Below are 13,206 nucleotides of genomic sequence, written 5' to 3'. Positions count from 1 at the left end.
CTGTTCTATTTACTTGGTGGCTTCCAATCCTGATACGCAAGACCATATTTTGAACATGTAATTTTTTGAATTGAGTCTGTTACTTTTTCCCAACGTAAAACATTGGATTCCATTCTCTCTCATATATGAGTTTTACAAATGTGGATTAGAAAAATATCAGGGTTCAGGGGAAAGGTAGAGCTGAATGGTGGCCCTGTTTCCCTAACTTGGGATGAACTGGCTGGTGATGCCTTTAAGGACATGGCTATTTCTGCAACCCCCTGTGGAGGAGTCTCATGGCCCATATCTGCATCTGTGCTCTTTTTCTTGAATGTTTCCTCTACTTAGCACGGGGTCCTTTTTGTTGAATCCAATTGGATAGCTGGTAACATGTTACTTGGTGAGAATCAGGATATTAGCATGTTGTTATATTTTTAAGAAATTATCTTTATTTTGATTGTTTATCTAGACATGCCAATGGATATTTAGGCCACATTTTGAGCAAAAACTCACAAGTTGTTTTTTGTTTTTTTCCCCCCAAAACTTAGTTGTGTACACAAAACAACACAATTTTAAGGGTTTGCTTAAAAGAACAAAGCGTAAGAAATACAGTGAGATACAAGCTCATAACCAATTTTCAAATCAATGAGCATATCTGATTCTACATGAGAAAAGGTTACAAAACAGGTCTGCATTTTAGGAAGCACTATATAAGGACAGTGTTGCAGGATGCGCTCTGAGTCCCCTTGCGGGAAGCCTTAAGCACTAGAAACTGGGATCTTGACTCAGCCTCGCAGGGGCTATGGGTGGGTCAGGGTTTCATGAACAAGGTTCTAACTATTCACAGAGGCTGTTACAAGGAAAAGCAGGCTTTGCCTACCAGGCCTGGCAGTGTTATATATTCTCTTTCTCTCTTTTAATTTGATTTCAACTTTACCTTGCTTACTAAAAATAGCCCTTTGACCCTTTCTTCTCAAGCAATGAAAGAATTAAAGGCAAGTCAGCTGTCCGTGGCCCATGGACCAGAAGAAGAATGTGAAGACAAGGTCCATGGATGATCTGCAGCTGTGTCTTGACTAGTAACTGGACTCCTTCCACTGAAATATTGCAAGAGAGCTACTGGTAGGCAAGAAAAAAAATGTTTTCACATTCTCTTGTTTTGCCTAAAAATAAAGAACTCAAGAAATCTCCAGATGACTGACCGGAGGCCACAAATGCCACAAATGCATCATGTCTCATTTTACTTCTGATTTTTATTGCACCAGTAGCTGCTTCATAGGCTTAACCCCTGGACATTTGGTAGTTTTCTCTGTGACTTTTTCTTTAAGACCTAATTGTAGCATAAATACTTTGGCCCCATAAAGTTGGAACTAGTAAAAATGCCCCCAATATTATTTATTTAAGTTACAATATAAATATAATTTAAACAAAGTCCATTTCCTAAAGTCAAGGTAGAGCTAAAATAGCCTTTTCTTTCTAATCTCTATTGTCCGCAGTAACTGCTGTCCTTGCTTTGATCTCATGGACATTAAAAATAGACGACTCAAAAGCCCTTTCTGCATCCTCAAACCAACATAAGTGAGGTTTGGGGAGCAGGAATACATTCAACATCTTCCCTTTTGGGGCCCTACCAAGCTGAGAGCTTCCGAGTATTACAGCACTAAAGAATCCTCTGTCAGTTCATAGTTATTACAGAAAAAAAACAAAGTTAGTGTTAAGTTTCCACAACTTCCCTTCTTACCCCTACCAACTATTTCAACTTATCAAATCCATCCATTTCATGAGTCTTTCACGCTTTCTTTACTACCATCTGACAATCTCTCCATATTTAATAAAACTATAACCAACGTTCCCAAATCTTCCTAAACCTTAACTCCGCAAGCCTTCGTCTCTCTGCAGGAACTTCTTACAGTCCCGTCAAGTTTCCAACATTTCATCTGTGTGTTAGGAGAAATGAAAGCCGCACGTAGGAAATGAGAGTTAACTGGCGTTCTATTGTGAAACAGCTGGATAGCGGCAGACACTATCATAAAGTCACCTGCCACCACCACCCCGTTTAAGGTAAAGAGAAAGGGCAGTGCCGATTTTCACCTAACATTAGTGATGCTGGGGCTTCTAAACAGAAGGTTCAATGCACAAAGGTTAGCCGACTAGAGAAGACTGTCACAAGCTGATTTTCAGCCAAGTGTTTGCAGAAGAAAAATGGCCACAAAATTCCCAGCTGATTCTGCTAGTGACAGCCATGATTCAGCATAATGCCTGCCAGGAAGGTAGATTCTGTGAGAAAATGGAAATATGTTCTCTACTTAAATAACGTCACCCATCTTCAGCTAAACAGGTGGGTAGCTATTCACATGAAATTACGGAAAAAGAAAAATCCAGTTATGATGAACACCAAAGAAGTGCACGCCAACCATTAACCAAAGGTGCTTTGGTACTACAGTCATGGACGGGAGGGTGGGAGGGGGGCAGGGGATTCCCTGACGCTTAGGTGACAGGGCCATAGAGACTCCTGAGACCTGCCATGTCTCTTGCAAGGCTGACCCACTGCCATGTTCCATGACAAGAGTCACATAAACACAAGCTCATCAGCGGGCTTGGGGGACAGAATGTGCAACATCGCTGCGTTGAAAAGTGACTTCAGGCTTGCCGAAGGGTCTTGTGAATCTGAAGAAATGATGCTTGGTGCCACAGATCAAACGCTGTGGTCTCAAGTGGAATGCACGTGAAGTTTCCAGAATCTTTCCTCCAAGACTTTATTGGGTTTGATTTGTGACCTTAGCTGGGATGCAGGAAGATGGGGATGGGAAGGCAGTTCAGAAGGACATCTGTGAGGACTGAAGTTGGGCAGCTTTCAGAAGATGAAAGATGTTTAAAGTTAAGGCCTTTATCTGCAAACAATAGTATATTAATAAACTCTATACCATATTTACAAATGCATTCTCTTGTATTAAAACTAACAGGATTCTGTTCACAGTGCCATTGTTTATACAGGTAGCAATCCCATAATACTCATGTATTTTGGCATGGGAATCAGTAGCGCTTGGTATTTACAGAAAATGTACATGTGGTGAATATAAACATGTCATTGAAACTGAGTTATTGATAAAAGATAGATTGGCTAATGGTGCAAAGGAATGAACTGTACAGCACCTTCCCCTCAGATCGGATAGGAAACGTGGATTCTTAAATTGAGAAGATGCCAAATCTCTGACCCAAAGTGGCAGAAAGTCAGTAACAAAACGATGAACCCCCCTGTTCAAGTTTGGGTCTTAGTCCAAAGTTTTAGATCCATTGTCTAGTGCATAAAATATAAAAGTTAAAAAGATTTATTATTATTTGATAATAATAATAATTATTATTAAAATAGAAGGTCCTTTCTCTTATGCTCTCATCTGTGCTCTTGCACTTAAGACCAATATCCTTGGAGTTCCAAATATGCTGGTGTTTTTGTCATGCAGATCAGCAGTCAGATGGCAAATGCTAAAATGCTCTGGACTTAGGAACTGCTGCCTGTCACAGTGTGACCCAGGGCCATGGGGACATGGCAGTAGCACCTCTTTCTTTCTCCCAGTCTTCTCCGTGTGGGGCAGGCCTGCCCCTGGACTCGGCTCCCATGTTACTGAATGGAGTTGCTCATTTCGGCAGCTAATGCTGAGGTGATGAATGGCTTCTGTACACTTGGAAGAAGGAGGGGAGGCAGGTGAGTGGGAGCAAGGTGGCATTCCAAAGAGCCCCAGGATGAAACCCAGAGAGTGGCTGGGTTAATGGTCAAGAACCCCTAGAACTCCCCTCTCGGGAGGTCTCTGCTCAAGGCGGTTCTCATTCTCTGTGTGCAGAGCAGGGGGCAGGCCTGGCTGGCACTAGGGGGCGATGCCTTCAGTCACAGTCTGCTCCTCATTCTCAGTCCCGTGGTCTGTGTGGTCTGGGCTGCCACCAGCACAGCCACCGCCACTGCTTCTGTGTTGCTTGGGCAGCAGGCTCTTCCACTGGGCTTTGTTGTGTGCAAGATGGCTTAGCATGTTCTCAGACAGGGCACTGTTTCCGGTGAAACGGGCCCATTCCTGGAAGAGTGGCTCCACGATGTAGGTCATGAAACCTGAAACAGGCAAGGCCAAACGCATCACCACAAGGGCAGTAAAACATACTCCTTCTTCCCTCACAGACACGACCGGGCCCACTATGTATTCGGCCCAGGGATATGGAGGCAAAGTAAATGTGGTTCCTACCCGCAGCCAAGGAGCATGAGCTATGTAACCGCTCTGTGCCTCAGTTTCCTCATTCGTAAAAAGGAGTTAAGAAGGGTACCAACCCCACAGGGTTGTTATGACAACGAAATGGCTTAACACATGTCAAATGCTTAGAAAACTCCTGGCACATAGTAAACACTCAGTAAATATTGGTTATTATTCCTCACAGGGGGAGAAAGACATAAACAAACAAGTGGAAGGAAGTCTGTGCTAGAACTAAGGAGGATGGTTGGGGAGGCAGGAAAGGGGAAATGAAATCAGCAAGGGGCACATCACTGATTTAGGCCATCTGAAGAATTCATACATTAGCCTGTAGAATCTTTTTTAAGGATTATCCTTTCATAGTTTTGTCTTACTTTCAATTATGTTAAACAACTAACAGTAGGTAAATAAAAGTTCATCTTCAATACAGATTTTTACGTACATAAAAGTCTTGGTTTAATTAGATAAGACTGTTTGATATTAGACTTCTATTTTTGCATGCCTGTTCTCTTAATTATTTTAGACTTGTTGCTTTCTAATCATATTTCACTCTTAATGTGTGTTTCATTTTAAACATGATTTATGAAAGTAAAGATAACTTTCAGTCTAGGCAGGAATTATTAGAATGATCACAAACATATACATATTTAGGTTTTATTGTTATTTCCTTGAAATGTAGGTGTGGGGAGAAAAGGCAAGTGTTTTTCAGCAAAATAATCTTCCACCAATTCATCCTGCGTGTGTACAAGCATGTGAATTATGAGGCTTGATTTGATTATCTTTTCATTGGACAAAGAGTAGATCCTTGGCCTTTGAGGATGCTATACAGATGGGAAGAGGCTGTAGCAATGCAGAATGTTACTGTACATTTCTGCATTACCTCATCTTAGGTGAAATATAATTTAAATATTATGAGATCATCTTAGATAACCTAAACCGAGGAGGAAAGTTAAGCCAGTGACTTTATGTCTGTATTTTAATAAGGTTATGTAGGGAGTGAGCAAGTAAGGATTTCATTCTTGAATTTTCTTGCTTCCTATTCTTGAATTTTCTTCACCTCCTTCGCAATCTCCATATCTAGTTTCTAATATCTTTCATCTTAACAAAGATCAGATATCTAAAAAGATAGTTTGCAAAACAATAACGTTTTAGATGTAAATATTTATCAAGTTTACCTTAAATATAAAAACATTACGAATCCAACATTTTAAAATCCAATACTTAAAAATCAACTCATTTTCTTCCTGAAGGTACTCCAGAATTACACCTCTGTGTTTCCACTTGTCCTGTATAAAGACCTCTTACAGTAGATAGGAAAGCCATTTTAAAGTCTGAACGACAGACTGTTTTTCAGATGAGGGCAGGCTTTCATTTCAAACGCATGACCAGACTTGGGAACCTCCCTCTGCTACGCAAACGGACTTTGCAGGATATTGTCCTCTTGAAGGGGTGGGAAGGGGGAAAGGAGAGATGGCGGCCTTAGAGTAAACAAGGATTGAAGGAAAGCCTCTTCTCCTCATCTTTCTACACATGTCACCAATCAGAGATTCTTTCAATTCAATATCTTCTTTTCAAAAGGTAGAGTTTCATGGAAAGAGGAGAGCAGGGGTGGGGAGGGTGGGGTGGGGAGATAGGAAGTCCCAGTTCCACTTGGGTGAATCTGAATGACTTAAACAGAAAATCAGATCTAAACCTGGGATGACACTCAGGAAATTCCCATGTGGATTGCGACCGGGGAAAAGAGAGCGGACATTTTCAGTCCCAGGGGAACCAAGACAGAGGAAATTGCTGCATTACTTAGGACCCACTGGGAAAACCTTTGTCTGGGATGCTGAGGCCTGCAGCCCCCATTGGACTCTATTTATTTGTTTGGATTTTTCCGGTTCAGTCTGATCTAGCTCTACACACCACACCTCCCAAGCCTGAACCTACACAGCTGGGAGATGGGAAACAGAGACAAAGATACATGACTAAGGATTGTTTTATAATCACCTTCTTTTTCTCTTTATTATTGGTGTGGTGGTATAGCATCCAGGGGATGTTCCTAGTCACTTAGTCCCCATCCCATTTTAAAAACAGGTATCTATGGTAACCACATTTTCCTGAGCTGAAAATCAGGACGTATGATCTGACAAAATAAATGTGTTCTCATGACAACAGGATAGAATCTCTGAAATCAGCTTCATCGTGAAAATCCAGGTTGTGTGCTTAACAATGTGAATGTTTTTCTTTGGTGGTGCCAAGTGTCTTTAACAGGTGCCTGGCAAGTTTTTCTATCCAGAGCTTAACAAAGTGGGTCAGTGGATTAGGAGTTCGGTCAGGGTGTATTCCTTTTGAATCACATTTGCGGAACCTCAACTGGAGGGAGCTGGATCCAGGGAGGCCAAGGTTGCATTTCTGTTAACACTGTTCCTCCTCCCCTCTCCCAACAATTCCGTGGCTTCACCTGCCCCGGATTCTTCCTGGGTTCAATTTTTAATAAAACCCCCTTTCCCTTTTTCGGGTAGGAATCACTTTAATTGTAAAAACAATGGAACAATATTAAGGAAAAAAAGAACAACCAATAATCTCATAATTCCAACATATCTATCTTAATGTTTGTAGATTCCATTCAATTCTTTGTAACTAGATTAATTTTGTTCCTATTTCCTTAGGATTACTTCATCATATTTTATGGGACTAAGGATTTGATTTGACCTTCAGTGATCATAAGTGTATCATTTAAGAAATATTTTTATTATTGACAGTATTACAGATGTCCCCTATTTTCCCCCCTTTACCCTCCTCTGCCAAGCTCCTATCCACCCCTACTTCCCCCAGGCCTTCACCACACTATTGTCTGTGTCTATACATATAGGGCTATACATATAAGTATAAGTTCTTTGGTTGATCTCTTCTCAACTGCAAGCATATCATATTAACTTGCTCTGGTTTTCTCAATTTTAAGCTTATCTTTTTCCGGTGCCCCTTTCCCTCCCAGTGTCAGGGCATTAAGCTTTGAGGCTTTGAGGTCTGCAACTTTGCAAATGCACTAAGCTGTCTGAGGCCTGTGGAAACTGGTGAAAAACATGAACTGGTACATGTCAGGGCCATTGCTTATAGGTAAAACTAGAGGCCCGATGCACGAAATTCATGCAAGGGGTTTGGCCCTCACAGCCGAGGTGGCTGCCTTGGCCCTCGCAGCAGCCCTGGCTTTGTCCAGAAGGGTGTCTGGTCTAATTAGCATATAATGCTTTTATTATTATAGACATTAAAGTTCTGAGTGGTTTTAATTGGAGGGAACTGTAAGGAAAAGAAAAACATGCTTTATAATATGTAGATGGAATTAATTGGTAGAGTGTTTAAGGAGTGATGGAAATTCTTACTGGGTCAAAAATATTTCCCCCCTAAGGTGCCTAAAATTTCCAGTTTGCTTTGCTTAACAATCTTATATATAACTTTTTAAAGTAATAATTATTTTAGATTCATTAACATCACAGTTTAACAGTTCAGTGCAATGGACACTTGAGAGTATGGGCTTAAGAGAGTGAGACTGAAGGTTAGTTTTGAAGGAGAGCAGAGAGGCACAGAAACCCTGGCCACAAGGCATAGCATGGCTGGCAGGGCCCGGATGGATCTGGGCCTGGGCTCTGGAGGTTGAATGCTGGGGACGAGTCACAGTTATCCCAATTGGGATGGTCCTGAAGGCCGATTCTGCTGGCTTCCCACCCTTTAAGTCCTAAAGAGAATGTGAACTAATCTACTCCTCCCTCAGCAGCAAATAGCTGATTCTTATTACGTTCCTTCTACTCTATTTGGTTTTGATTTTATTCTGAAATATGAAGTTAATAAAGGTTAGTTAATGAAGTTAATAAAGGTTAGTTAAGGGTTTATGATAAAGCCTTTACCCAAGTTTTCATTACTTCTCAATTGGTAATTACCCAGATTAGTCATGATTACGGTGTTTATTCGGACTCAGTCATTCACGGGGGCATTGATTAAAGCTCTAGTTTGGGCCTTTCACACACGGTGTGTAGATCGTCTTTTCTTTGTGATTCTTGGCAGAGGTGCCGAAAATATTCCTTTAAAATTAAAATGGAATTCAACTCACCAATTTGTATGCTAGGGATGGAATCTTTCTGTTGGTTACAGAGAGGACTGATTTCCAGTTCGAATTTCTGTTCAAGGTCACCTAAGAAGAAAGAAGAAACACGTTGGTAATCTAGAACTTATGCAAATGAGTGTTGATAGTTTTATCAGCCTATTTGGAAAAAGTGATTCTGTGAATTACTGTTCTCTGCCTTGTTATCGTTAGGAAGCCTTTTGCTTCCATTTGCCCTGTCTTGCTCTGGTAGCTTCTGTGAAAATTTAAAATATCAGAGTGTCAATGACCATTTATAATTGGCTTGTTGTAAATAGCTGTGCTCTGGGACAAAAATAAACTTTCGAACAAGCTCTATGAAAACAAGGACACGACTAATGGGCATTCCTAACCTGAAATGCAAGTTCTGGCTTTAAGTTACAGGCTAAGGAAACAGATTTTATGCTTCTCCCCCACCTTTCACTCTCCCTGACCCTTGTCTGGTTTCACCTGAAAAACCAGAAATGATAAGTAGGTAGGAAATGGAGGCCAGGAACCAGGAGGTCTCATTTGAAGAGCATCTCAGTGTGCAGCTACAAAATTTATCAGAAATAAGGGTCTGATATCTTTCATTCTCATTCCTTAGACTTTTACCTAATATAACTGAAGGTTTAAAAAAGTATAAAGGTCAGAATGATAGTTCTTTTTAATCCCTATGTCAGCTAGAAAACCAAAGGAGAAATGCTTCATGCAAAGCTTTATCAAAATACTTTTATTGGTTCTTCCTGAGGGTGAAAAATTGTGGGTAATTGCTGCATTGGGAAAAACAATCTGGTTAAGTAGTAGATAAGCTGGTCCTCAGAGATTAGCTGGGTTTACAGGTATGAACGTGCCCCTCCAAACTAGAGGAGCTAAAAATACAACCTTTATACGTGCTCACTCAGTGTGCCAGGCACTGCCCTAAACATTTTACCTATGTAATTAACTTAATTATTTTACCTATGTAATTAATTACTTACAATTAACTAATTATTTAAATCCTCATAACCACCTCATTATAATCCCCATTTGACAGATAAAGAAATTGAGATGCAGGGAAAGGAAGTATGTTGACTGAGGTCACACTGTTAGTAAAGAGGGGAGCCTGGGTTCCAACCTAGGGAGTCAGGTTCCAGAGTGTCTGCACTTCACCACTGAGGTAGGACCTCAGAGATGCCACATTTCCTTCATTTTCTCTAAGGCTGTAGCTGTGCCTCCCCTGGTGTCTGTGCCCTGGCGATTCTCAAGAACCATGTGAGGCAATCATTCTGGCTTAACCTGAGGAGCTCAGGGAAGTTGGATGATAATAGCCTTCTGAGGACAGGGTGTGCCACTGTTTAATACTGAATTGAATTCCCCTGAAGCCAGTTCTACTGCTTACCTTCCTGTTTCTGTTAATAGTGGTTCTTCAACCAATGTTGACACTTTGGACGGATCGTCTTTGATTTTTCCCTTTCCTTCACCCTCCACATTGAGGCATCAAATCCTGTTTATTCTTCTCTTGCCTTTCCCCCACTACTTTCACTCTGCCTAACTCTAATCTGGTTGATTGAGAAGACACTCATCTGTACTTCCAACAGGACAGAGATTCTATTTCCTTAAGGCATTAAGAGAAGGGGTAGAATCCTAACCCCCATTCTCAGAATTTAACACTGTTTTCCTAATTTCATCTTCCTTTTTCTCTGTCTTTTGCTCAACACCACGAGTTATTAAAGATACTTTGGATCGGACTATTAGCAGTCTGTGGAAGCCCAAATCCTAAACTGAAAGCCAGATAGGATTAATCAAAATGATAAAGAATTTTAAAAATATCAATTCAATATGGAGGATGTGTAGTTTGGATGGCAAGAGTTTGTTTTCTTTTCTTAAACTGGCTGAACTTCTGCTAGACCAACATGCAATTAAATAACAAGGACCCAATATGCCCTCTCTACCTTCTCTCTCTGCCAAGAGACATGTCAGAGCAAAGGGCATGGAAACTGACCTTTAGTGATCAGAGTAACAAATGTTCTAGATTGTTCCTCTTATGAGGCTGCGTGTGCATATACTCTGAGAATAACAACCAGTTTTTGGCAGAGATCTTACAGATTATTTTTCTTGGTTGGTCCTATTTACTCTGCCCTTAGACAACAACTTTGATGCACCAACTGTGTGGACTTTACAATCTGTCCAGGTGACATGGTCCCCGAGGTGCTCATAGTCCAAATAAGGGTGCAAGCTAAGCAAAGGAAGGGGTTAAACTGCAATAAATGACAACAGGAGCACATGATTGAGTCAAAACCAAGAGGGACAGAGTGGAATCTCTTCTCTTTTCCATTGTTTGATTTCCAAGAACGAAGAACCTAGCCCTCCTCTCACTATGCTATTCCAATATTTTCTATATCCCACAGTAAAGGAAGTATCATATCAAATCTGAAACCTCTCTGCTCCAATTTCATCCTATTTTCCTTTGTTTTTCCCTCAGTGGAGATTTTATATCGCGGGCAACTAGAACTGACCTTTTGATTTGTAACCACTTACACCCAACTGCAGTGAAATGACACAGATTGTGGGAGCCACGTGAGCACTTTTCCTCTGAGCGAAAGAGGCGGTGAGCAGAGCCTTTTGGCCCCACACAACCTCATCCATTCTGCTTTGTCTTCTGTCTTTGGGGCCATTACAATGTCACTGACACATCTTTAGATGGAGGCTTCTCCAAAAGGCTCACTGTTGCTACTTGACCTCCCCCAGAGCTGGTATGTGGGACACTTCGGGCTTTATTTGTTCTCAGCCTCTCGCACCTGATCCCGTCACTAACATCAGGGCCCTGTTGTGCCTGAACAAACATCCTGAGCACTGAAACCGGGCCAGGAGAAGCAAGACTGTGTGTAAGGGCTGATATCCCACCCGACGGCAAGATCCTGCTCAAATTCAGTGCCTTATTTCCGAATGAGATTGATCTCTTAAACATTGTACCCTAACTTGGGGCCATTTGACTTTTCATGTATCTATGTGAGAGGATGAAATTAATTCTTGGTCAGCGATGTTCTACTTCATTATTCGCTTTATTTGAGAAAGTGAGGGGAAGGAACACAAAAGGAGTGAAGGCCTTCGGTCAGAGTGGAAAACATTGACCGCAGACGGCATTTAGCTTTTAGGCTGTGCTCAGCTCAGCTCATTAAAATGAAGGTCAGGGTAAAAATCAAACTGTCCCTCACATTTTTATATCCACAGAGGGAAACCATTAAAAAAATATATATTCCGTTCTCACTCACTTTTATTGCACCTCATTACTACCTGTTTCTGTAATAAGTCAATGTTATTTATTTTGAAATTATTTCCAAAAAAGGAATGGATGGTTCGCAAGAGAGTTAGAGAAAGGTTAGGATAATAAGAGTTGATGAAAGAACAAATGTCATGATAGATTAGCCACTTCCTGTTTTATTAGGACAAATGCCTGAAAGGAGGAGGGGCCGTGAAAACGCAGCTGTAGGCTTGCAACTAACCTTGCCTGTAGAACTCTTCACAGACCCTTTCACTCCACTGCTTGCTCATCTCCCAGATTCTGCAGGGGTTGCAAATGTCAGCACACTTCAAGGCAATCTGAGAAGTGACAGGGCAGGCAGAGACTGTCAGAGAGTGATCTTTCAGCAGCAAATGCATCCCAAGCCCAGGGGGCTGTCCAACCCGCCAGAGTGCCTCGTGGTGCCAGGCCCATGTCCACACAGGGCCTCCCTGACGTGTCTCTTCAGGAAACAACACTTCTTCACCACACACAAACCCTTCATTCAGAATTCCCTCTTTATAGCAGTGAGAAGGAGAGAAGAGCCACCGTCCAAGGACACGGAGCTTTCTGGAGGAGACTTGGGGTGTGCTGGCCAAGGAAAGCCAGGGCCTGGTTCCTTCTGCTGCCCCACCTCTCACAGGGAGGGAGGCCACTGGGGCCCCAGCCAGGCTCAAGTGAGATCATTTGGACCTCACTCTCACAGTGGCCAAAATGGCCAACCACATACATCACTTAAATGATGTGTGTTTGCATTTATGTTCCCGTGTCTGTGTGTGTGAACAAGCTCAGACTGTCAGCCAGGGAGCTAGGTCATATCAAGCTAGGAGTGTTTTATTTGCAGAACTAAATCAAGGCCTCTTGGTTTGCCTCAAGCTGGCCTGGATCTGGGATGTCACTTTCTCAGTGATGTTGATCCTAGGAGGATTACCTTGAGTTCCCAGAGAAGTAGATTCTGCCCCTTACCACCAGCTGCAGAGAGACCACAGCCCAGATGGGCTCCTGTGGTATGTCTTGCCCACCAGCAAGGTTTGTTTGTTTTGACCCAGTTCCCTGGGATTATAGAGCTGCTAACAGTGCTGGAGTCTGGGAGAGCCTGGGTTATATTAAGTTGCAAATTTGGTTGCTTCTCTATTTCCTGGCTAATGGGGGCACCAGTACATGTTGGAGTAGGTAAGGGGCAGGAGTCCCCTCCAAATTCTGCCCTTTAGGGATTTATTTGTGTTAGCTAGCTTTCCCTTTGAAATGCAAGTGCTCAGGCCAAATCTTTCAGCTACTCACAACTTGGTTTGAGTCTCTAAAATCAGACCCTGGTTGATCTTTGTGGCACTCAGGGAAGAGAAGACTAATTTGGGAAGAGGAAGGAAGAAGATATAGGGCTGCAGGAGAGCATTTCCTGGGAAGGATGGGGCACTTTGAACAGCTAGGGGGCAGCATGGAGGCATGGAGCAGAAAAGACTGCACAGTTCAGTCTGCCCCCTGCAGCTCCATCTCCCTGGTTAAAGTTGGTCTATTCAGATGAGTCCAGGGTCCATCCATTCAGTCTTTTGTGCCAAAAGGAAGACAAAAGAAAATGGAAGATCAAGAAGGCACTGGTTTGATACCAACTCAGAGTTCTACTTCTGCCGTCCACT

General features: G+C 42.1%; 1 protein-coding gene across 4 annotated transcripts in view; it reads right to left on the bottom strand.

Moving 5' to 3' along the window:
- Positions 1 to 298: 298 nt before the first annotated feature.
- PDE7B (phosphodiesterase 7B) overlaps positions 299 to 13,206 on the bottom strand; it is a 274,149-nt gene continuing 261,241 nt past the window's right edge. For 3 of the 4 annotated variants that reach the window (XM_070417744.1, XM_070417745.1, XM_070417743.1), the window contains 3 exons: positions 11,796 to 11,892; positions 8,302 to 8,382; positions 300 to 4,078 (listed from right to left, as the gene is read on the bottom strand). In XM_070417744.1, coding sequence (XP_070273845.1) covers positions 3,843 to 4,078; positions 8,302 to 8,382; positions 11,796 to 11,892 — 414 coding nt within the window. In that variant the 3' untranslated portion in view covers positions 300 to 3,842. Of the gene's footprint in view, positions 4,079 to 8,301; positions 8,383 to 11,795; positions 11,893 to 13,206 lie in introns of all 4 variants that reach the window. The other variant, XM_070417746.1, reaches the window with a different exon arrangement.

The sequence above is a fragment of the Myotis yumanensis genome, unplaced genomic scaffold (genome assembly GCF_028538775.1).
Source record: "Myotis yumanensis isolate MYYU_CA2020_CCGP unplaced genomic scaffold, mMyoYum1.0.hap1 SCAF_6, whole genome shotgun sequence".
Lineage (NCBI taxonomy): Eukaryota > Metazoa > Chordata > Mammalia > Chiroptera > Vespertilionidae > Myotis > Myotis yumanensis.
This window is presented reverse-complemented; position numbering and strand designations above follow the sequence as displayed.